The sequence below is a fragment of the Dermacentor silvarum genome, chromosome 7, assembly GCF_013339745.2.
Source record: "Dermacentor silvarum isolate Dsil-2018 chromosome 7, BIME_Dsil_1.4, whole genome shotgun sequence".
Lineage (NCBI taxonomy): Eukaryota > Metazoa > Arthropoda > Arachnida > Ixodida > Ixodidae > Dermacentor > Dermacentor silvarum.
Window position 1 is genome coordinate 50,252,735 of NC_051160.1, and position 26,324 is coordinate 50,279,058.

Below are 26,324 nucleotides of genomic sequence, written 5' to 3' on the forward strand. Positions count from 1 at the left end.
ATGTTAGAGCTCAAATTTATTTTACCACGCTTTTCTGCAGGGGAAGAGCAAACAATTTCTTCTATCGCGTGACGTCTAAAAGTAACGTATTAACGATATATATTTGAAGAGAAAGAAAGCCATTGTCATATTTCAGAAATTCTGCCGGTGTAGCAAAGGTATGAATGACACTGAATGACACTGGCACTGAACAATGACAGTGAAAGCAAAGAAAGCTTACTGTCTCAGTACGAATCAGAGCAGACCCAATTCTGCACAGCCGGTTGCATCTCAGCATGTGAGTACTGGCAAACCCGGCACAGGTGCCCTCCACGATCCCCGCATTTGCCAATTTTCCCGCGCCATATGCAGCTTACGCGCCGTTGTTGTAGGCACTGTTCATGTCATTTTTTTCTGTGGAACAGTATCTAGTACAAGAGCCAATAGTTGTAATTAATGTTCTTCGCAAGTTAAGCAACATAAGAACTACGGTTACTAACGCAACAAAAATAAAATATTCGTTTACCACCTACACGATGAGCGCAACGTGACAGTTTATGCATCGTGTTCTATGTTCGCTCAACCTAAATGTACTGGACGCATGATCCTATCAAAATAACAAGTAACGAAGTCAATTGCCTAAATGAGGCTGACGGGAAAAAGAGCCTTAATAGGCATTACTGACTCATGCTTCTCCGATCCATTTTACTGCGACAGCGCCACGCCATTAGACCAGAGGCCAAATAGACCAGAGTCTATTAGACCACAGTCCTATTATATAGAGTCCTATAGGACCAGAGTCCTATTAGACCAGAGTCCAAATATTTGTGAGTCCAAATTCTCACAAATATTTTTTCCTAAAGCACACAATGTCATCGTCGTGTGCTATCGTTATCCCTGCTGTAGCCTTCACATGCCTGTACGCCGCTACTTTTATATTCAGCATTGCGCGCGATTTCAGATACATTGCTGGAAACCAATATCGCGGTACGGGCCTCGATCGTCAGCTGGTATGGTGGCGCTACAGCTCCGCAACACCCAGCACTGCTGCTATAGGGCGTGGAGTGCATATTCCCGTAGCATGCAACCAGACGCGACGCTAGCACAGCCTTGGCAGCACCTGATTGAGGAAGCCACATAGCCGCGCTCTGTGAAGCTGCGCGCGTTAGAATATTAGAAAAAAAAAACTTCAAGTGTACTGCTTGAAGGCGCTGTGTTTACCGGCAGGCAATATTGACAGTGTGATAAAAATATTTAAAAAAATCTACTGGTCTTCCATCCAGTGACGCCGGGTATTGTGCGCCCACAGCAGCCTTTCGTGTACCTCGGGTACTTAAAATTTTCCTCGATCAATGAAATTTAGTAGAATTTATGATAGTTTATTGCACACCTGGAAAATATTGAGCAAATGGTCTGGAAGGAATTAGGATAAAAACGCAGTTGCGCGGCTTTTGTTCGATATTCAGATTTTCCGAACGCAAGCGATGATCATTCCTGTGGGAAGAAACGGCACGTTTCTACGATTTGTGCAACAACAACGATTTTCGAGTGCAGGCTTTTCGACTTACGTCGTTGATCAGAAGACCTTTTTTCATCCATGTCTGATTCTAATTCACAATGATAATTGTTTCTCTCTAGTATTCTGTCTATATTTCTCTCTAGTATAAGTGCATGGAGCCACCTGTTGGGTTCGTTATTGCAGAGCACGAAGCCAATATCGCGGTGGCTGTACATCAAGCTCTCAAGTGTACATTATCATTATCATATGTTCGATATGCGTTGACAAACTTGTATTTTTAATCGCTATATTGGTAAGGTAGGACCGGGTATGATGAGGTGGACTGAAGGTCAGAACACTATGAGGACGATTGAAGTACGGTAAAACAGATGGATATGTTCCAGTCTTGAGCTAGCAACTAGTCTCGCATTACTTACTATTAAATTGTTATTATTTGTCTGGAAACGTACGCATATTTACTTGCCACGAAAGGGAAAGCGAGGAGCGGGCTTACCACTGCCACCTGAAGGGGCACAGAGCCTGCCTACTCTTCAGAAAGGAGGAGACAGGAACATAGAAATGGGAGATCGCGAGAATGGGAAGAAAGAGGAAAGAAAGGGAAAGATGACAAATCTCAAAAACGGGAATATTCGTAAAAACAACTCCACTTTTAGCATCTGTTGCAGCATCTGGAAAGTTCAGCGTAGGGGACTTTTAGCCAATACGACTGATGTGTCTCATGCAAAACACTTCTCGTGAACTTGAACATTGTCTTGCGAAGATCACGTTCTAACCTAAAATGCTGACACAATATAACAAGGGTTTGCCACCAGCAAAATGCTACCATAGGCCGTTTTTGTGGGATCTGATTTAAAGTATTGAAAAGCCGTGAGAGCTTCACTCGCTACTAGAAAGATATCAGTCTGCGCAAGCACCCAATGCTTCGGCGCGAAAGACGGTCATCTGGAATTATTGTGTGACTGGTATTTTTTTGAAGAGAGCTGGGAATCAAGTAAAGTTTGATGCCTTAGCAATGACGTTTTATTTCTTCGGAATAATCTGGAATTCTAAACTAGCCATTGCAAATAAATTAGACTAAATAGACTAGCGCATTATATTTGGTGTTTTATTTTCCACTTCGCAGTGTGCTTTGCAGTTGATCTTTGTCTCAATTTTTGCCATGGCTATGCTGTCGTGCGTACATCTTCTTTGTAAGAAACAGGATTACGTCCCTTTATCTCATTTAGTCCGTATATAATTTTGATAAATTGTTTGTAAATGACCATAAGTACATATTTTCGTCTTAAAATGCCGAAGTAGACTTTCTTGAAAAACTTGAGCAACATATAATAAGTTAGTGGGTAACTAGGCACACAAGTACTGAGTTGTTCCTAAACAAGTTAATAATATAAAAATAATTGAATCACTGACCATGTAGAATCACCAAACCCATCGTATTGAAAAAAGTCATACATTGCTTTCGCCAGTCGCCACCACAAGCAGCACGTCAAATAACCCATAAATCATGGTAGCACCTGCAATAGTGTTGCCATGTGTACCGATATCCTGAGTATTTAACTGAAATGAAGCAATGTTAGAAACAAAGAGAGGGCAGAATTTACCACCAGCTTTGTGTCAGTTTTTGTCGCTTGCCACTACTTTGTATATCAGCAAAAACATGGCGGCTACGCATATGTTAAACGTTGGTACAGAAGGGGCAATTTTGTATTCAATTAGCTCATTTCTCGATTGACCAGTTCTTCATATTGATTCGCAGCCAGCCATGAGGTGCTACATGGTTGCCCTGAGCATCGCCCTCCTTATGTTGCTGGCCATTTCGACAACATGCAAGTATATTTTTGATCTCAAAATGTTTTTGACAGATAATTAGCGTTTCCTGTTTCAATTACTATTGGCACTAGATATAAGCCACTGCCCTTTCCGGAGCCTCCGCAAGTATGGTGGCGCCATCTAATTAAGGGGCCTGCAAACGCAGCATGCCCGATATGTAGGTTGCATATAGCAGTTGCATGCTGCATGTAACTGGGCCTGGTTAACTCAAGCAGGCTATGTGACTATTTGTCACCAGCCCGTTTTGATGATTCAAATAAACTCTCATGATCATTATCATCATCATCAACAACAACAACAACGTACCGTGCCACGGGTCAAGGGATGTGAGATGTGCGCCACGTATTCTTGATACCTCTTCGGCACAGGTTAGGCGTCTCCTCGCAAGGTACGAACCACTACTGAAGAAGCGAATCCTAGAGCTACGTGCGCGGCTACAACCAGGCATCATCGGGCTCAGCAGACTGCTGTGCAGAGAGCATTACAAGCCGCAGCTCGCCGTCGACGCCGGGCGGACAGTTCAAATCGTTCTCGTCAAAATGAGGCGAAGAGACTTTGCCGCGAAGACCCCGTTGTGCGCGGTGCCGAAATTGTAGCTACTCTTGAGACGCTCCACCAGCTTACGCCGTGACTGTGTTGCGTGTGCAACGCAGGCCTTCGACTTTTTTCGGTTTCCATTCGTTGCCTACAATTTACACTCTCGGTTGCTCTCACTTTCTTTATAATAACTCCTGGTTCTCTATTTACGCTTCAATTACATTGTGCTTGATTGCCAACACTGTTGACCTCTTCCTCCAATCTGTGTCCCCACTTTTCAGTTACAGATACTTGTCCCCTCAAGCCGCCCACTTTTTTTTCATATATGTTCCTCAGCCTTTCTTCAAAACGAATTTTGCAGGGCGCTTCTCTAACTTCAAAAGAGGTCCCCATATCAGGGGCATCATCATGTGTAGCTCTCCTCGCCCGTCGTCTACTGCTCCCTGCACTAAAGTTGGCTGCGGAATCTTTATCATGCGAAACAGTTTTCTATGAAGCCCTGTGGGTGCATACACAATAATGAGCGGGGAGACTAAATAATTTAGTAAACGTCTTGTCTTCCTGCGATGATGATGATGCATTGTTCTCGCCCCCACCCTCGGCGTTCGGGACGCAGCGTCAGAGACGGTCTGCTCAGGTGGCTCAACGGGTGACTTAGGCTCAAAGGACGCAGACACTGACGTAGGGACTAAGTAAACGTATTCACAAAGACTTTACAATGCTTGGTCACAAGATTGCAAGGTTTCAGTGGTACACAGGTTACAGAGAGTTACACTGGTTTGGACCACACATAAGGCAACCCTATTTCGGCCGAGCCGATGATGCTTAGTACCCTAAGTCACGTCCACAACCACGATAGGAACGTTGCAGCCACATTTTATACATTGAACGCACCGCCCAAAGTGTTTATTGACCAATGATTGTTGGTTTGTTTTGTGACTGAACAATCAGTTCACCAATCCTTGAGTTCGTTATAACTTCCATGCGTCATTGGCAAGTCGATCAACCAACCACCTAAGAACACTTTCTTAAGCACAGTTCATAGAGAAGAATCCTCACCCAAAATACGGAATAAATAACAACAAAGGGCTGAAGGTCACGCTACCCATATTTTGAAGACGTTCCAAGAAACGGTATGCAAGCGCAGCTGATGTAACAAAGCACTGACAAGCAAAACACATGCGGACAACGTGGATGCAAGGAAACAACAGTATCATGGCGCAATTTTATACTTCTGTAAATTTTCTTCTCATTATCAGGGTCCCCTGTGAGTAATTGATCTAGATAAACGTACTCCTTTACGGACTCTGGAGGCTGACTGGAGATCCTGAATTCTTGTTCCTTTGCCAGGCTCTTGAACATTTTATTTGTCTTCTCCATGGTAATCTTCAACCCACTCTTACACTTTTTCGGCTAAGGTCCTCAATCATTTGTTGTAATTCGTGCCCATTGTTGCAGCATAGAACAATGTCATCCGCAAACGGAAGGATGCTGAGATATTCGCCATTGATCCTCATTCCTAGGCTTTCCCAGTCTAAGAGATTGAATACTTCTTCTAAGCATGCAGTGAATAGCATTGGAGAGATTTTGTCTCCTTGTCTGACCCCTTTCTTGATAGGTAACATTCCACTGTTCTTGTGGAGAACCAAGGCTGCTGTGGAATCTAGTAGATATTTGCCAAAATATTCACGTATGCCTCCTGTACTGCCTCTGTAATGCCTCTACGACTGCTGGTATCTCTACTGACCTAAATGCCTTTTCATAATCAATAAAACCATATCGACAGGTTGATTGCATTCCGCATATTGTAATATTTGAGAAGTTCATGAATTATTACGACTAATTATCTAATTAGGTGGAATGCAAAAAAAAAATAATCTGCGTAATTTTTAGCGACGGCAAACAAAATTACCTTCGTTTTGTCCATCTATGAGGCATCTGCAAATTTGTGAATCTTGGCGCATGGTAGTTGGGACACCCTGTATAAGTAAACACACCTAACTTTATAAATCACGTGCGTTTTCATTTGTAGCGGCGGGCCCTTGTCCTTTGCCTGCTTGCCAGCAACCAGGACAACCTGTCTGTTCAAACCCGGCCACCTCGTGCAACTGCAGATGTAGTAAGAAAACATTTCCTTTACGTTCCTCTAAGCACGATGCTATGGCGATTTAATCCATTTTATTGCTGATGTGGGTTGGTGTAAGCTTGCCTGTTGTTTACACTATCACTGGTTTACCTATTTTTGTTGGTTAGGGCGTAGGCTGGGCCAAAAGAATATTTATCGAATGCTAATGTTGTGGGAAATTAAGCAGCGATAGGAAAAACATAACATCTATTATGCAGACGCCACCATAGCCACTACTATCAATGTCTTTATAAAAGTCTTTTATATAGCACCATGATTTTTTTTATCTGTGTTGCCACTACACTGTAGCATACGAAAAGAGTCCAGTGCTCGACCATTTTTATTCCTACTGAAGTGGAAAAAACCGTGAAATAGGTACAATATTTACGATAATACACCAGAACAGCACAGAAAGACTGTAAAACATAAGCAACACAAGCGCAGTCTAACCAACTTTTATTTTAAAAGACAAAATATTTGCAAAAATATCAAGTTCGCTATTCCCCAATAGAAAATCCCAACGTATTGTAGCTTAAGAAGCCACATTCCGTTCTTCTTTCTGGGTTTTTATGTGCCAAAACCAGTTCTGATTATGAGGCACGCCGGAGTGGACGGCTCAGGATTAATTCTTACCACCAGGGGTTATTTAACGTGCCCTACAACGCAAGCACATGGGCATTGTTGCATTTCGCCTCCATCGAAATGCGGCCACCGCGACCGGAATTTGATCCCGGGATCTCGGGCTCAGCAGTGCAACGCCTTAGCTGACTGAGCCACCGCGGCGGGTAAGCCACTTTCCGGGGCTAGTTGGTTAGCACTTGCAAGTTTAACAAGGCCACACTTTCGATGGGACAAAATAAGTAGATGGAAGGCACGCGTGCTTGCAGGGATGCTAGCGCGTTAGGTAAGAGAATATTTTTATATCAGGCAGAACGCATTCATCAGTATTCATCAGTTATCAGTAACGCATTCATATTGTTGTGCAGTAATGAACAGAAGTTATTAGCATGAAGGCTTTGATTTGCTTGTTCGTGAGCATTGCATGAGGACTACGATGTTCCTGTCCTCTCAGGCGTACTGCGACCTGCACGCCTCCCTTGTTTTTTTATGTGTTGGCTGTCTGCTCCGAGTAAAATTGGTAGGGAGTTACCGATCCCCTTTCGTTTACTTCCTTCGTCCTGCCTAATGTGTGTGCTCTTCAGAATGTCAAATGACACTCGGAGAGCACAGTTTTCTCACCTACTAAAACGAGAAATTATGAATTAACTCTGCTGTTCACTGGGCTTCGTTCAATGTATACCGAATTTAGGTTGGTGTAGAATCCTAAGGCGATACAATGACGAACGAAATTGGAAAGCGTTTGAAAGGTATGCTATGCACAATAGACGTTCCACTAGCGTTAGCACGTCATTGCTTAATCTGCTTGAAAAAGTATTTAAATATTTTCATAAAGCCTGCTCGTCTTACCAGATGACAGAACTGTGCGCTCTGACTATCATTCGACTTGTTGCGAGGTTATTTGGAGTCGGATTTCACTGTGTATGAACGTATAAATATTAGTGTGTACAAATAAAAGTTTTCCTTAGTGTGCACTTGTTTTCTCAAACATTGTGCAGCGTTTTCGCCTCGTTCCAAGCCGCCCCCCCCCCTCCTCCAGAACAAAATGTTGTACCAGCTCGTAGTATTCGCTCCGAACGATAACCGCAGCGCTGCCTACATATAGCTACTGAAGGATTATTTTGTAGCGATCTCACCACAATCAATAATATTCACCAACTTAGAGATAGATATTGTCGTGCTGCAAATTGGGAGTTAGAACTCGACTTGTGAGAGAATCAGTATCTTAAACACCGAGAGCAAATTTTATTTGCGCTGATACAAAAGGAAGCTAATATATATGAATGCACAATGTCAGCATCCTAATGGATACTAAATACATCAATAAAATCAAACATAACATGCCATATTGCACTATACTGTTCTAATAATCCCATATTTATTATTGTAGCCAAGTCGGACAATTGTTATTTTACTTTTGCTAATTAGAGTAGTTAAGTGATCACAACTAATATAAATGAGTGAGACTCCACTGCTGTGAGAGTGAAAGAAGTGTAGCCAAAGTTGCAGTGTTACACAGGCGGGCGCCGCCGAGCATCAGCAGACGATAGTCGGTGATACCGCGATAGTCGTTCTTCCGGAAGTAGGTAATTGATATCGAAATTCCAAACGCCAGTTTTCGCTTACTTCAGCCTGTTTAATAAACTGCATCAATAAACGTAACAGGAACAACAGCAAGAAGCGCGCTTATCCAAACACCCTTCTTGAGTAATGTTAGCTATAGACTAATAGCAGCCGCGTATGAGAATCTGATCCATGAAGCAATATCACAGCCCGAAAAAAGTGCGGCGAAGGTTTCTCTTGAAAGGAGAGTGCTTCAGGAAACGGTGACGCTTGCGAGCTCCACGCGCCGCGCACGGCTTCAAAATTTGGCTGCGATGTTCACAGCAGCGTATGCTGTCCACGGACTATGTTTTCTCACCAAGCCCGAGGAGTGGTTGAGAGCCTCTTTAACGTTAGATGGCGAAAGTACCCCGAATTCAGACGCAAGAAAGAACGCGCCTTCTGCATCGGCGGGTATTAATTATGACACAGGTTTTTTTTTTCAGATTATAGAGGGGAGGGGCATAGTAACACACGACAGCAAATGCTACACCACTAAAACCAGCACTAACACTACATCAATTAGGGGAACTACCAAAACAGTTGGAATACTAGAACATGATGATGGCAACATGGCTAGTCAAGGTGACAATGTGTCGATATTTGTGCGCCACAGTACATGGTACAAGAAAAATTTGTTATACGTATAGCGCATAACAAACACAAGCCATAATCATAACCAAACCAACGATATGAAAACACGTGGAGACAACTAACAAAATTTAGGTACAACAGTTTACTGGCATTAGCGACTAGCGAGACGAACATGAAAAAACATAAACAAATATTCAAATTAGAAATGTATGCAACACAGCTGCAAATAGTAATTAACGAATCACATGTCTTAGTAAACGGAAACAAAATGAGAGTGTGGATAGAGCTTCCGTTGTATAACAAAAGACATTCCCAAACATGCTCAGATACGCTGACATACTGAAAATTAAGACTGACGAAGGGAGGAATAGGATGGGCCCTTCTTACACCAGGTGTTTCAGCTAACACTTTCTAATAATTTTAAAGGTTACCTGTGGCTGATAGCCCAATTCTAGTTCATGAGCTGGTCGACTCCAAGAGGCGGGCATTACTTGCTCAAAAAATTGAAATGCATAATCGACTAATTAACAAAAATTCACTAAATTGTTCACTAATTGCCTTATGGCTCACATTGCAATTCACAAATTATAGCAGCGGCGTTTGTACGCCGGATCTACTTGGAACGAATTCGCAGGATGACAACAGTTTCCACATAATAATTCCTGAACTTTGGGGAGAAATACATTGACGTTCCAGATAATTTTGTGCTTCAATGCGTAAAACGACGTTTGGTTAAAAAAGGCAACCTTTAAAAATTTTCGAAAGCGTTCGTTGAAACACCCTCTGTTCTAACAACTTGTGTAATTCAGAAATTAAATGATCATACAATCTTTGTTAATGAATGTGGGAGGTAATTCTAATAATTGGTTGTGTGGGCCACAAATGAGTGAAAATGAGTAAGAGTTGGGGAACGCGACACGTGTACTTCTTCATTGTAGTCAATGCTAGCTGAAAGAAATAAAGGCGGCATTGTCAAGCGAGAGCGAAGACAAGGGTAGTGGTAGTAAATATTATGAAGCAGGCTGAGGAGATAAAACTTACGTCTAGTTGTGAGTATAGAGGAAGGTTGAGATTATGCTCATTTAGGTTATACTGGCCTTGTATAGGTAGTTGCGCTAGATGAAACGTGCGGCGTGGTTTCGGTCGGGTTATATTTCGTTGAATAATGCGACGTCGCCTGGATACCATATCGATAACGCGTTCGCTAATGTGGCAGAACGTTAAATTCCGCACAGTAGTTTTTCTAATGAAGATCGAACTAAGAAAATACTCCTCTAAGTTTCTGATCGTGCGGTTAGCGGTGCAGCAAAATAGAGCAATGCACCCCAGAGTGAGCAAACTACGGGTGATATAATGGGGTCATCCAGAAGAACAGCTGTTCAACCGAGTTTCTTCGCCACTGGACTAAGCGATCCCTAACCCAGTCTCGAGGCAAAGTTTTGCTACAGCCAGAATAATGGCCACATTTTGTTTGTCTGAGTAGACATTGTACTTGTATGTGCCTTGGGCGTCATTTATGAATCTGACGCTTATATTTATGATTTTGCATGTACACTGCCACAGTGGTTTTATGTGTGGCAAAGTCAGTGTTAAGCATACACCGTTTACTATTTTGTTTGCTCTTTTGTTTTGTTTATGTCAAGTACGATGTGCAGTACCTTATATTGTACTCTACGTTCATACAACAGTTGTACGCTTGCCTACGGCTGAATAAATTTCCTTCTCAACATGCCAGCATATTCTTGTTTTGTGTGCCCTGATAACGGCTCTGGCTTTTGGTTCAAGGTCACTTGAAGGTCGCCGACAACGGGAGCTAAAAGCGCATTTCATACTTAAAACTCTGTGAGCGCGTGCCGGATCGGTTACAAGTACAAGGTCTTGGCGGCGTAGTCACTTTGTGTTGACCTCGCCTTCCCGTATGGCGAAATGCTCTCGGTGGACATGTGTGTGCACTTCGCGTTTTTCAAAGTACAGAGCTTTGCCGACGTTTTCGCTTAGCCTCGTCCTCCTGTTCCCCACAGTGCCACGTGTGGCCTCCGGCGTTCAGCTGCAGCGTGCGCCGCACACACATGGTTCAGCATCTGAACTAACGGAGTGGCCATTGCTCGTATGCGGAACCACCTTGCTTCCCTGCAATAATCTATTCACTGGACCTTGTATCCCGGCGTTCTGGGAACACACGGGGGCATGTTGTTTGCGCCATGTGAGACACACGGCCCTTCGCTGTGGAGACCCGGCACCAATATACAATACTCGAGCCATCGTACCTTGGCTACTACATCTAAGGAAAACAATGGCACAAACAGACAGGGTCGTTATGGCCGTCTGCACAGGCTGTTTTACAATTCCTTCCAGCAAGCGAACTTGTTTAACCTGAGGTCTTAGAAAACAGCTTGTTCTGTGCACCAGTCTCTGCGATTGGAACATGAACACACCTGGAAATCTTTCTTGAACTGGCTTTCAAGCTTCGACCTAAAGGAAAATCGTAGTTATGCTGAGTAACTGTCTTCAGAAGATATATTAAGACAATAAGAATTAGTATTTTTATGTGTAACTATTGATGACAGCGAAACGCCGCCTGGAGTGCTCATAAAACGCGCCTAGCGTCTCAGTGCGCTGGCTTGCACGCAGAAAAAAATTTAAGAATCTTCTATTCCGTTTATTGAGGCACGTGTGCTTGCAATAACGGAATTAGAGGATCAAACTGTTGTGCTAGGGGTCTTTTGTTAGAAACCTGCCGTCGGACAATATAATTTGTTTATTTAGTAATGAAAAAGTATTTCTCATTTACTTACCACCACTTTTCCGAATAGGATATGTTTCAAACCCCCCTTTGTGGACCTATCCAGGAGATAGTGCAGCCTCAAAAGACCGGCGCCAGTAAAATTACATCATTTTCGGGTTCGAGCTCTGATATTGTTTAGCACTTTTAATATATTACTAAGCTGAGAAGATTTAGGATAAAGACATGCGCTGTCAGTATTTTGTATCATTTGTTTGTCGGCTGCCATTCTCAAGACTCGGAGGAATCATTTTGTCAAGAATGTAAGACTTCGTATAACAACTTTGGTGATAGAATAGTGTGGCAATGTAACCCGCAAAAGCAGGAGGTCATATTGCATGGCATAGCATAGTGCATACGTGTACCTAAATATATGCGGAGCGTCATGGCGTCAGCGGCGGCAAAATTTCACATTGAGCGTCCATATATATCTTATCGCAATAAAAATGGTGGTGTCCACTGCAGCATCCTTCAGTAAAGCTTGGTTACGGGTTCGTAACATGCCACAGTGGGGATATGTATTGTCACACTGTAGTGGCGTAGAAGAACCAAACGGTAGAGAAAACTGCGGATCCCGAAACGTTCTTTTTTGACGAAGTTGTGCTCAGTGAAATGAAATGACACTCAAGGCACAGCAATAGCGGAAAGCACAGTCGACAGTTGTCGAAGTCTGCTGTGCGGATCGGACGCATCAGCGATTTATATATGGCTCATTGAACCTTGCAGCATAATTGTGGTTTACAATGTTTTACAATGCACACCACTATTCTCGTCGCGTATGCAATGTGATTGCACAAGACTCGGCGACAACATCAACAGGCTGCAGCACCGAAAACATCCCAGAAAATTCCAAAATATAGAAAGGCGCGCTATGCGCCGGGCGATAACATTGAAGAGTTCTTAGACGGTCGGAGGCGGTCTCCTGGATAGAGAGATGAGCACGCGTAGCAATACTACCTATTTAATGTCTATAAACTGACCAGCACTGCGTATGTGCTGTGCGCACGCTTCAAGAATCAAAATGACAAGCAAATAAATGCACCGACTACTTTTTCTGTCACTAAAGTGGCATGGAATCTAAGCAACTTACTCCCCCAAAGAGGAATCTGCGCGAGCTAATTGAAATGTCAACTGTTCATTGAAAAGTTGTAAAATGGTCTGTTTCCCTCTCTTTTTTTATCGACTTCACCACACACACAAAAAAACAGACACTCAAGACAGTGTGCCATAATTTTAATGATTTTAGCTCCAGTCGCCTGCAACTCAAGTGACCTTGAGCCAAAAGCTGGAGCTGTTATCCGGGAATTTAAAAGAGGACATCCGGGCATCATTGCGACAGCAAAGTGAGATCATCCGGGCAACCAGTCAAAAGTTACGAAAATGCGGACTCTGGCCCCCACTCCTTTTGTACAGGACAGCATTACATAGACGAGTTACTGCCCAAATAATTTACAAAAAATGTTGCTTAACAGTTATACCTAATGTCTGTTCATAAAATCACTCAAGCTGTAACTTCTACTACGCTGATGTTTTATTTGTCATTTCCAACAGCGACGTTCACAACGCCGATACAGGGAACCATACACTTGATTGTCATCTTTTGGCGCTGAGGCAGGGTTTCCTGCGCTCTTTTGAATGCCAGCGGACGTGAGTTCCACGGCGCGGGTTTTGCGTCGCCTCGAGAAATGGCGCCACGTTGCGAGGAGCCTCGTTCAGCCGCTTTTCTTATCCTAGCTGGGCACTGCGCTCTGTCTCCCTGATGTCTTTAGCTGCCTGTCGTGCCGCCTTCAGCCGGTTTTCTTCTAGCTGGGCAGCGTCAATCTGCGCCATTGCACATGATGGCGTGCTGCGGTGTGGTGCAGTGTCGTGTGCTGGCGTGTCCCGTTGCGAACATGCTCTACACCCATTTAAGGAATGTGGCCAGTAACATCGACAACTAATCTAATTTAACTGTAGCCATTGCATGCTTACATCGACTCTCGATTACGGGAGAACCAGCAATTTTTACTGTATCTTCATTCTCACCTTACGGCACAAAAAGTTGAGACCATTCTTACCCCATTTGTTTATTCTTATTAGACTCCAATAATTCATTTGATTCAATCACCCGATTCTTGGCCAATCCCCATAGTGGGTGCGAGCCACTCACGAAGGCAAGCAAGCCAGCATTTATTCACCATCCTGATACGTTCTTCCTTGTCACCTTCCCTTGTAGTGCAGACCACCCACTAGTCAGCTTGCCTTTTATGTTTCGCATAAGCGGCACAAGCACACATTGCAACGGGGCAGTCCTTTCCAACTACCTAGCTTTACTTCTGCCCTTCCTATAGGAACCACCTAGCTTTTGATCCATTCTGCCTTATCTTCTATATATATGTTTCTTCTCGCCCTGAATTAGGTGATGTGTTTGAGCATTTCATCATATTCTGTGAATAAGCCGCTGCTTTTTCGGTGCAATATTTTTTTACAGATAATTCGGGGACTCAGCCACGACCACCGGTTCCTAGTAATGGTATGTATTTAATCATTTCTGTAAAGAATAAATTTTCGCTGATGAATGGCCCTTCTTATTAATTCAATAGACGTGATGTTTTACCAAATTTACAGTAAAACTGTTTCGTAACAAAGCGCGTGAACATTTTTGTATAGCTGATTTTGTGTACTGCAGCGGCCATATTAAGTTGATAGACCGGATGATAGATGGGGTAAAATAATTACAGTACAACGCTGTGCTGTTTATAAAATTTACAGCAATTACTTGAGGTAATTACGAATTGACTTGCTCAGAAGAAATCGGTTAAGTACAGGGTCTTGGCGGCGTAGTCCCTTTATGTTGACCTCGCGTTTCCGTACGGCGAAATGCTCTCGGCGGACATGAAGTCTACGCTGAGGCTAAACAGTAGCTTTGTAATATGAAGGCGCTTTATCTCCTCTACATTAAACTTGAGGAGTTGATAATGTGCAACGACGACAAGGCACAAAGCTAACTGATAATACAGACACAGTACAGTCATCTAGAGGAATATAGCGGAGGTGGGCGAGCTCCACTGGGTAGCAGTTTAATTGCATATCTAACGAAAACTATAGGGGAAGAAGGTTGTGCGCTCCCCCCCCCCCAAAAAAAAAAAGATAGCAGGCGTATCGAGCCAGACCAGGATACTCCTAGTAAGATGGTGAAATGCGCAAGGCCAAACTATTGTGATCATCACGGATACAGAAGAGGACCCTTTGGCAGAAGGACAGGATGTCCGATCCCCAAAACCTTGGAGTTTTTTCAGAACAATTTTCGACTGTGAATTATTCACTATGGAACAAAAATAATCCCACAAGGTCCCATGAACCAAAATATGAGTCACTAATGAAAACTACCAATTTTTACAGGAAAATAACGCGTGGGTAATGCACGAATCTTCATGATTTAAAACTTGAGATATTTTTACGCGTGCACTGGTCTTGATATATCGTGAGCATTCCTACGTTCTGCGAAAAAAAAACGAAAAAAAATACAGGAAGCAATACTGACGATAAATGAGTCGACATCTTGGAACGCGGTGCACAAAATAAGAAAAGCACTTTTTTTTCACAACCCAATAATGTTGCGGCGTTCCTTGTTTCAGATATTATAGTTAAAGAACATAAGAAATTTCACGTGACATGTATTCGAATTCTACTTCTTGAGCAACTCAGAATGGCGAAAATTACTTGTCGAATAATACATTATTCATAAGTAAATATTTACCGAAACTTTTCTAAATTACTTTGACTTCAACTCCAAGGAAAAATCTGTGGTGAACTCCAAGCGGCCACTCCTGGAACTAAAAATGGGCTTTCCTTGGACATTATTACCTGGGCTGGAGATACCGCTCATGATGAACGAATTGGATGTTTCATTTTTCATCAGGTTATTCAGATAGTTAATAATATCATTCCCACATGGGGCACTGAAAAACTCCTTAACAATTATGGATAAAACCGAGTGGAATATAGCTCACGTATCCTGGCTCAGCTAGAACCTTTAGGGGGTTACTTACGCCAGTGCCGGATTAAGGCACTGGCGTAAGTAACCCCCTAAAGGGCTATGGGGGTTGCAGCCCCGGGTCCCCAACTTGCAGGGGCCCTGCTAGTATATTTGAAAAAAAAAGTTGCTGAGAGTGCTTGCTGCCCACGTTGTCATTGAAAACCGACGGCCGGGGCAACGTCTTGACAGCCGTAGCGTTGTTTTCGGGGAAAGCCACAACCTCGGCACCGGTCTTTTTGGTACAGGGCGTTTCGGCGAAACGTAACTCTGAGAATGGCACCAAAACACCGTAGATATAACTTTACCATAAAAATCTAAATTGTGTAAGCAACAAATAAAGCTTCAGATTACAATGTCTAACAGTAGCAACAAGAAGAATTATACCTTGCAGACGCCACAGAATCGCCAGAAGGAAGTGTACGTCAGATAATTACCGTCTAATAATACAAATCACGCCAAGAAAGTAGTTTCCCGAACCCATAAAGATTATTTATATTTTATCACTAATCAGCGAACGTAACATGTGAGCTTGGAAAAATTCAGGGTCTTAAAGCAATCGTCATCATCATCATCGTCGTTATTAGGGTCCCAAGGATGCAATTATAGCCCAGGGCCCCGAAATTTCTGAATCAGGCACTGACTTACGCCAGCGTCTGGTTAGCGTCACCGAGAAGGTTTTAACCATAATATGCGCCGTAATTCACCAGGGTTACTAAATCGACTAAACTGAGAGCCACAAAGCTTCTACACACGAAAGGACAGCGACAGTCTCAAGAAAATCGCTGCTAGAATGAAGAAACGCCCATCGAGTTTACACTGAACACACTACAGTCAATATGCAACATCGTAAACCCGGCCGAGCCCAAAGCTAAAGCCTGCAGCAAGAAGCACATATACCTCACTTGGTGCTCTGTGGGGTGATTTACATGGTCCCGCTCTCTCTTTATAGGTTCAGCAGGTCACAGACTTAACGACGATTTAGGAAGCAAGCTTGGGCAGTCATAATAGGATGGTGGAGCAACTTTGTTAGTCATATGGCGTTGTGTGCATGTAGACCCACATTTTGACAAGTGCAAAATACCCAGAAAAGTACAGTGATAAAAACAAGACAAATTTTCGAAGTGCACGCGCTTCCCTAATGAGGTCCCACGTCCGTAAGCGGCCCTTGTGAATAGTCAGCGGTGCGAGGAGTTTAAATATTTAGACTGATCATTTGTTAGAGTTTTTGCTATTACATTCCATCTCCTTTTCCCAATGCAATGTTGTTTGGTGTCTTAGCGACGCAGGAGCCCATTTTTTGTGTGTTTGCGCAGCACATATTTATAACCATCACCATCTTCCTCAGTCTAATTTATGTCCACTGCAGGACGAAGGCCGCTACCTGCGATCTCCAATTACCTATGTTTCGTGCTAGCTGATTCCAACTTGCATCTGCAAATTTCCTAGCTTCATCACGCCACCTAGTTTTCGGCTGTCCTCGGCTACGCTTCCCTTCTATTGGTTTCCATTCTGTAACTTTAGTAGTCCACAGGTTATACATCCTAGGCATTACATGGCCTGCCAAACTCCATTTTTTTTTCTCTTAATGCAAATTGTAATATCGGCTACCCCGTTTGCTCTCTCATCCACAACACGCTCGTCTTGTCTCTTAAGGTTATGCGTAACACTTTTCGTTCATTCGCTCTCTGTTCTCGAGCTTCTTCGTTAACTTCCAAGTTTCTGACCCATATATTAGCATCGGTAGAATGCAATGATTATATATTTTTCCTTTTGATGACAGTGGTAAGCCTCCAGTTAAGATTTTGCAATTCCAGCCGTATGCACTCAAACCCAATTTGATTCTTCTGTAAATTTCCTTCTCATGATCACGGTTCCTGTAAGTAATTGACCTAGATAAACGTACTCCTTTGTAGACTCTAGAAGCCGATTGGCGATTCTGAATGCTATTGGCTATTGGAGATTATGTTTGTCTTCGGCATATTATTTTTCAACGCCACTCCTACACTTTGTCGGTTAAGATCTTCAATCATTTGTTGTAATTCGTCCCCGTTGTTGCTGACCAGGACAACGTCATCTGCAAACCGAAGGTTGCTATGATATATTCGCCATCGAGCCATGTAAATATATATCTACGCAAATATGCGGGCGTCTTACAAATCAGTGCTCGCTGGTGGTCTGCGTTTGTGTTTTTCTTGTACTGTGCCGTTAGTCACACATTTTCAACACAAAAAATAGGGATGCGTACCTGCCTAAACACAGTCCACTCTCGCGCCATTGCAAGGGATTGGTTTCGGTCCTTGTTGGGTGAAATACAGTTCCTTGAAGAAAGTAGAATCAAGCACACATGTCAATATTGGCTAGCATCATTTAGCTATGGCACAGATTTTTAAGATACACCACAATAAATATTGTTCCACTGAATAATTATCATCCCTATTTCTTTGATGAGATGCTTGCGTCCACCCATTTTGTTATGTATTTATTTTGCAGGACACCCACCTCCACCACCAAGACCATGCGGAGGGGGTGCAGGTAAGAAACCAGTCACAGTAAAAGTAGCAAGGCTGATATTAGTGATGCAATTTGTTTAAACGAGCAGATATAAAAGTATCATGGAAGAAAGGAGCAACTCGGACAACATGTGTTTGATAAAGCTAAAACGAGTGAAGCTAGTTCATTCATTAAATTAAACTTTTTGCTGTAGAAAGTGCTATTTTTATGCTTTCTGTAACTAAATGAGCAAATTGCAAATAAAATAAACGGCCGAAGCACGGACTTTTGACCCGTAAGTTAATTTGTTTGTTCGGTCCTATACTCTGGTGCAGAGTATTATTGTAGTATGTATAATGCAGGACGAATTGTTATCTTTTTAAAAGCGAAGCTTTTCTTAGTGAACTTCACCGGCTTTCCGTGGGTGATGTGACCTGACTGTTTTCTTGCCGGATAGGCCAACTAGTCACGGCGGAAGTACGCGCACCGCGCACGCCGCAGGGTTGGTTGCACCGCCACCAGATGGTGCGAGCTTCCGCGCATTCCACGGAGGCGAGCGTCTACAAACGGGTGGGCACAATAGTAAGGCAGCAGGTTCGGGGTTTGTTTTATGCGGACAACATTGTATTGCTTGCTAACATGCAAATGGGTATGCAACGTCTGGCTAATATCTGCGGAACGGAATGCGAGAATTTAGTATTAAAGTATAGCATTAGAAAATAAGCTTTTAAGGTATTAACGCGGGAGTGTGCAGAACACGGAGAAGAACACGAAACAAACGGCACGTGGAATGAATGGGAGGCGCTGCTGTCTAGCCCTGCCTGGAAGATCAGGTACGACTGATCCAACGAGCTGATTGGCTGGCCCGTGCTACTGGGGCCTTAGAATAGGGGCACCACCCTGTTGGACAAACTTCGTCTTTAACACCCTACCCCCTCTGAGGACTGGGGTAGGAGCCTGTCCGGTTTCTGAAAATAATAAAGTTTTAGTACTACTTAAGGTATTCAAAGAAAACAGGGAACATACAATGTCAATGTAGGGCCAGGAAATACCATGGGTAGAAGAATACAAATACCTTGGTGCATGTATAAACCAGGGAAATAGTTATATGGAAACACATGAAAAAGCAATAATAGCAAAGAGCAAGAAAATGCAGCAATAATGAAACACAGAGAGCTATGGGGATACAATAGGTATAAGGTGCTCCGCAATATGTGGAAAGGTGTAATGATTCCAGGACTTACATTTGGAAACGAGGTTGTTTGCTTGATGTCAGAAGTACAATCAATGGCAACCGAAGGTCAGAATGGGATGCCTCGCATTGGGCGCTCATGGGAAGGCTACAAATGGAACTGTGCAGGATGATACAGGCTAGACAAGTTGTGAAGTGAGGGAAGCGCAGAGTAAAATTGATTTTGAAAAACGACTGAGGAATAAGAAAGAAGGTAAATGGGTTGCGATAGTGTTCAGGTATTTGTAAAGAAAAAAAAACACAGATTCGCAATGGAGCGAAAGAACTAGGAAGCTTACCAGCAAGTATGCGACCGGTATGGTAAGCCACATGGCAAAAAAGAACGTCAAACCTAAAGTCAGAGAGGCTGAGACAATATCATGGGTGGTGGCAATGGAAAAGAACATTGCTATGAGTAACTACCTAAGAGGAAGAAAAGAAATTAGGAAACAAACAATTTTTGATAACTAAAAGGAAAGCCTGCTGTTTACTTTTCGAAGCGAGATTAGGATGCCTTAGAACGCGTACTTATAAAGCGACGTACACCAAGGAACGGAAAGCATGTGCTTGCTGCGGTAAAGCTATGGAAACAAGGTTTATTAGAATGTGAAGATATCTGCTGAGCTGTGGGTTTAGGCATCCCTGGCCTCCTTGAAACCCTTGGGTTCAGCGATGACAAGGGGGATAGTAAACATCTCCGCAATACAGATTAGTAAGATGCGATTGGAGGTTCGGTGGCAGAAAAGCATGGAGACCACAAACAACGAAGGCGTACTAAACAATGTTCTCAGTAGTGGTTCAGAAAGTTTGATGCTGGGAATTCCTTGTGTTTTTAGAACAAGAGTTTTGTAAAAAAGAGCAAAAGCTTGGTTGTCCAACCCTGTTTCAAAGGAGACGCCCTCTTTCAACCCTCTTTTAAAGGGGACGCTCACAACATAAATTAATTCGGGCAGTGGCGGCACCGGCCGTGCGGGGGAAAGAAAAAAAACAGAACCAGAAAGCTCGCCTTCGCGAACCCGTGACGGCATGATAATGAGAGAGAGAGAGAGACGAGAAGGGAAAGGTAGGGAGGTTAACCAATTACTTGTCCGGTTGGCTACCCTACGCTTGGGGAGAGGGAAGGGGAAAGAATAGATAAGGAGCGAGAATACAAAAAATAATAAAGAGTAGTCATTCACAGAGTCAGTCGCAGAGGAACGTCCCCTGTCACAAGCGCTCATACAGTCCAGTCTTCTTCAAGAACTGAAGAAGAGTTTTGTGGCCTTTCTCATGCAAGAATGCGTAGGCCATGGTCCCAGAACCTTTTCCTCTGACAGCACTCTGCTATCTAACATGCTGAGTTGAGCTTGAAGAATCCGTCGTTGAGCGTCAAAAGGTGGGCAATGACACAGATGGTGCTCTAGCGTCTCATCGCATTCGCACGAACTGCATACCGCACTGTTAGCCATTCCTATTAGGAATGAATGGGAATTTGTAAATGCGACGCCCAACCACACGTAACACAGTAAAGTTGCTTCGCTACGGGAGAGTCCAGGTGGCAGGCGAAGTCGCAATTTAGGGTCGAGAGAATGCAAGCGTGTGTTGCCGAAATCTGGTGAATTCCATCTTAGAAGTGTGATGTGGCGAGAAAGTGATTGAAGTTGCCGCGCAGCGTCCGTTCTTGAGAGCGGTATAGGCATACGCTGATGTGTTTATGAGCCGAGCGAGCAGCTTCATCGGCGCTGTCATTTCCAACAATTCCAGCAGTGGCTCGGCAACCACTGAAATACAATCTCGTGTCCTTTCTCGATCGCGTGGTGATAAGCTAGCCTTATTTCATACACTAGCTGTTCATGTAACCCATGACGTATGGCAAACTGCAGAGTTTGTAGAGGCTGCTTTGGAATCGCAGAAAATGGCCCAACGATTTGGTGGTTACTGGAGCACGTAATGGATTGCACCTGGAAGAGCCGCAAGTTTGTCTGCTGTCGACGCTGTGTTCTGAGAGTACTTAAATTGCATAGAGACTGACGTTCGATGGAACAACCACTGCTCCGGTAGAGCTGTTGGAATTGGTGAAACCGTCCGTGTAAATATGTATTCGGTGCAAGATAAGACTCAGTGTAGGCAAATCAGGGACAACTGCTTCAGGGCTAAAGGTGACAGGTCTGATTTCGTAGCAGCCCCAGGAACTGAGAGGCACACGTGAATTTGCCGGAGACACCACAATGCCGATCTTGGGCATTTTGCAGGCTTGAAGCCAGAATGTATCGACTCGTGCTGTCTCGTCACAATACTACAGAATGTAGCCGGTGGTCTTCGCGCTGGCAAACTGGCTAAATGGCGGGATGGTAGTCGTGAAAGGTGTCGAATGTGCACTCTTAGCGTCTCAGCGACGATATGGGTGGTGATCGGGTGCTCCTGTGCAATGAAAATCGTCGCAGCTGTCGAAGAACATCTCTAGAGGCCAAGACATGTCCGAAGTGCTTGGGCTTGTATGCTCTGTAGTGCAAGGAGATTATTTTTGGATGTGTTCGGCAAGAATGGAAGACTGTAGCGAAGAAATCCGCGAAATAACACGGCAGGGTAATGAGGAAGTAAACGCTTCTTGCTGAAAGAATTGTTTCGAATTGAGTTACGTACGCATGCGCATGCTGCCTCTAAAACCACTTGCACCGGGGTTACTTAGTGGGTTTGGTTTTGGGCTGCTGATCACGAGGTGACCACGATCTGATCACGGCTGCTGATAACGAGATGGTGATCACGAGGTGATCAAATCCCGGCAACGGCGGCCGCATTTAGATGGCGTGAAAATGCGAAAACACTCCTGTACTTAGATTTAGGTACACGGCAAAAACAGAGGTGATCATAATTAATTCGGAGTACCCCACTATAGCGTACCTAATAATCAGATTCTGGTTTGGACACGTAAAGCCCTATGATTAATATTATTAACATCTCTCAAACCATGATGCGTTCAAGGCGTCCGCCATACACGGCAGTAGTCAGCAACTCCGCCTAACAAAAGGCTCGGTATAATTTGTGGGCTCCTGCGCTGGTGGGTACGTGTGCTCGTGTTTCGACTCTTCATGCACTCACACAAAGGTTCACTGTATATAGATTACAAATGAAATCATTGGGTATGCTGCATTTTTTTGCAGTTTATTTCGTTACGTGCCAAGCCTCAAACAGAAGCACTGATGTGTGTAAAAATTGGAAGAGTTGGCAGCATTATTATAACAAACAGTGACGCAATTTTGTCTATTCAAATGCACAATACAATACAAAAGGTGGAGTGCCAAGGCGCGATAAATTTGAGAGCGTGTATAGAAACCCACGTGAGAAATACCTTTAACACTTCCTCTTTAAAATAAACTGTCAAGATGTGTGTTATTTTGATAGTAAATATATAGACACACCAGGCGCATTTCGCCCGTTGCTGTCGCCATGAGGTTCCGTATAAAATCCAAGGGCGATAAAATAGTCGCCGTGCGCCGTACGCTGAATGTGCGAGTGAAAGTGTGCGATGCTGTGCCGGCGATCGCGGCTCAATCTCGTGCTGTAAGGGACGGAAGCGGGGAGAAAGCGTACCGTCTTCCATCGCGCGCATGGCCCCGGGGGGAGGGTAGGAAGAAGGGGTTGCGTTCTTCTCCGTGCGGCCCGGCTGCCGCGCCCGACCACCTGGGATGCTGCATCTCGAAAGCCATTTGCAACAGGGGCAGTCAGCCGCACGCTATGTTTTCGCGGCTGAGTTCTCCTTGATGTGAGAGGTACTACGAAGGTACAATTCGCTCGCTAGCTGCTGCCACACTTCCTCACTTCGGCATTTTGACAGCGAGTTTCCACGGACATCGAGTGAAACATGTTCATGTTTGCTTGTGCGCGCGCGACATCATATTTGTTAATTTTGTTCATATCCATATGTTTCAAGTTTTTACGGCCGATGAAACTACCATCTATGCTTCGTATAGCTGTCCACTAATTTGATATCGGAATCGATGCTTCGCCTTTCGGGCGAAACTGCAACATTTTTTTTTCTATAACACGCTTAGTCAAAATGCTACTATTCAGTCCTGTAGTTAATGCCATATCAAAAAGAGAATGTAGCAATTTCAAATTTTTTCCCCATGGCCTACACGAAGCAGGTCAGATTGCAGAAAATAGTAAACGGATCTGTGTGGTGTCATTTAAAAATACTACACACGAAGACGTTTGTGACAGCCAGTTCTAACAGATATAATTTGAAGTTTTCGTTAACTCTCTACCTATATCAAAATTGAGTTTTCGAGATTGCTACGTCTTCATTGATTTAAACAACAATCTTTTGTCACGCTAAGATTTTCTAGAAAGGGAATAAACAGCCTTACGTAATATAAATACAGAATATAACTACAAAATTGGTATCACCACGAGTAAATTTTTCATGCAAAAATGGTAAAAACACAATTTTCATGAAGATTTAGCACAATGGGAAAAATTATGTCAGCAAATTCATGGCCACGAAACGTACGAACACTTACCTTATTGTAAATTGCTATGACGTAATCAGGTAGTTGCCGCATAAGTTGTTTCTCAACACAATAATATGATTGTAGGTGCACATTTCAGCTTTCAAGTGTCCTTTTAAAGGAATATCTAGTCCGAAAAAAGACGGGCACCCTACGTTGCACGTAGTCAATGATCTAGCTCCAGAAATGACATACGACACAAAAATTCACTAGCAGCATGCTTACACGTACCGTAGCTGACGAGTTCTATATGTGTGTGTATACATATAAATATAAATGAGAATCACAACTTCGCGGTTATCTTAGGTTTACTTACCCAACAGTTCCACCAACCAAGACTGTAGGGTAAATAAACCTACGATAACCACGCAGTTGTGCTTCTCATTTTTATAAATACGCTTGGCCTATTGAAAAGCCCAGTTCCTACCATATATATATATATATATATATATATATATATATATATATCAACAGCGGAGCTGTTTACCGGCCGTTAGTCCGTCCGTAGCGGACATCACAATGTGGACCAATCTTGGCGGTTGTGCAGAAAGGGTCCAAGCGCCACGACACATATCAAAATATGGCGGTGCCAGTTGATGGCAACATGCCATCAGCATTCACATAACCGAAGCCTGTTAGTTGTTCATTTGTTGTGGTAATCCGCCGGGGCCCGGTGTTAGGACTACTAGCGTATACACAATCGAACAACTCGCTTAGCTTCAACAAAGGTGCTTTGGTGGATTTTTTTATAGGCCGTGTCTATCGAAATTAAACGCCATTGTCTGCCGATTTGCAGCCGCACAGCGCATGGGTGCTGCACAAACAATCAGCCAAGTGGTTTTGTGAAATCCTGAAGTTATCGATTTTCATAGACATTATGCTGAATCATCGACATTTTATTTATTATTTATTTATTGCACATAAGATACTGAACAGCTATTAGACGTGGTTGACTCCAGAATATTTCTAACCGCTTGTTTTTTTTCTTTTCTTTTTACTGGCACCTAGTACACTCCGTACAAGATCTCGTGCACTTCACTGCGGTACTGTACAGCCGCTAAGGCAGATGTTCAAACATAAAAGATTTATTCAGCGGGAGCACGATGTAGCGACCATTGTATGTTGCAGCTGACCATTCAACTGGTACCTTGACAAAATAAACTGCGTATTATTGAGGTATCGTTCAGCGATTTCTACCAGGTCAGACGCCAGCTGGAAATTTTGATTTATATCATTTTCTCTGCAGCTTATCTTTGGTTGAATTTGAAGTTTAAATTGTGTACTTTTCTACGAAGGGCGTAATACATGATGAAATGACAATCAAGAAAAAAAAAACAAAAAACAATTATATGGATGTCTGTAAGGATAAAATGACAAATTAAAAATATTCTTAGGCCTACACTAACCTGTCTTTTCCTAGCTGTTTTCAGATGTTGAAGGCATGCATAGCAAGCTAGTGAGAACGAATTTAAAATACTTTTATTGTATGAACACTAGCCCATATCTTAGGAAAACAGCTTGCCAGAAATGAGGGCATTTGCGCTTGCAAGCAGTCTTTCACCCTTTCAGGGTGGGCGTTAACTCGGCGATAGATATATGAATAAATGTCCCAGAAAACTTCCCCATGAATTAGGATATTAATGGTATTTTAAATTACTTGTTTGGAAAAATGATACGAATATTTTGAGGTATGTTATCAGAAACAGGGTGCTAGCGGTTTGGTTATTTGAATGGTGTCTTTAAGAAACGGGAAAATTGTCATCTACCTGAATATGGCATGAAGCTACAAAGGAAACCCGTATGGGTTTTTGAGAAAGAATGCTTCGCAGTTGAGCAAAAATTCCTCCTGGTCAGGCGTTTCAAACCCAGGACCGACGCCTTTCCGGGGCGGTCACTCTACCATCTTACCTAACAAGGGCTTGGATTTCAGAACAAAAAACTCATACCGTTTCTCTTTCTTAGAAATGTAGCATGTTCCCAGTGTCGCTTCTTCACATCTGAAATAAACACTAGATGGTCGCTTGGTTTCCTGAAGGGACTGCATTTTTTTCAAGTCATTTCCTTACGTTACGCTGAAGCGTGCGACAAGCAAGACAAAGTGGCAGGCATCCCTAGGGACACACATCCCGCTTTTCTAGGGATAAAGTCGTACGTGTCTTCTACGAAAACTGGAAGTAGGGTGGCATATCTAGGCATTTAGACATATAGAATGTTTATAGAAGAGAAAAGTTGTTTTTTTATGCACATTTGCTTTTCATTCAGCATAACACTGAAAGTGATGTGGTGTCGTCTCTATACTATGGGGCAAATAACCCTCGGACTTTTACGCAGATAGGCATCGATATTGACGCTATGAAAGATCGAACACTGTATTTCAAGGAATATAGATATGTGCTAGTTTGTGTTCTTCAGCATGCCTGATTTTTATATTACAGGTCACAAACCAAATCAAGCTGCAGGAATAGTCGGTACTGTTACGTACACAGGTAAGTAGTTTCACAAAACCTCGCAA

At 43.2% G+C, this 26,324-nt stretch overlaps 1 protein-coding gene across 3 annotated transcripts; it reads left to right on the forward strand.

Moving 5' to 3' along the window:
• Positions 1–190: 190 nt before the first annotated feature.
• On the forward strand, positions 191–26,324 carry LOC119459508 (formin-B-like). 3 transcript variants are annotated; one of them, XM_049670624.1, is made up of 6 exons: positions 191–277; positions 3,255–3,324; positions 5,898–5,984; positions 14,057–14,098; positions 18,095–18,136; positions 26,248–26,324. In XM_049670624.1, exons 1-6 carry the CDS (start codon positions 194–196, stop codon positions 26,304–26,306), a joined length of 384 nt encoding a protein of 127 aa, XP_049526581.1. In that variant the 5' UTR covers positions 191–193; the 3' UTR covers positions 26,307–26,324. The 3 variants fall into 3 exon arrangements, with proteins under 3 accessions (XP_049526581.1, XP_049526582.1, XP_049526583.1); XM_049670625.1 differs by lacking the exon at positions 191–277 and adding an exon at positions 299–367; XM_049670626.1 differs by lacking the exon at positions 191–277 and adding an exon at positions 343–382.

Excerpts from the sequence above, each read along its gene's own strand:
- LOC119459508 (XM_049670624.1), top strand. The coding sequence starts at position 194 with ATGACAGTGAAAGCAAAGAAAGCTTACTGTCTCAGTACGAATCAGAGC. Across the intron at positions 278-3,254 it reads AGCCGGTTGCATCTCAGCAT|CCAGCCATGAGGTGCTACAT; the intron begins GTGAGTACTGGC and ends ATTGATTCGCAG. Across the intron at positions 18,137-26,247 it reads ACCATGCGGAGGGGGTGCAG|GTCACAAACCAAATCAAGCT; the intron begins GTAAGAAACCAG and ends TTTATATTACAG.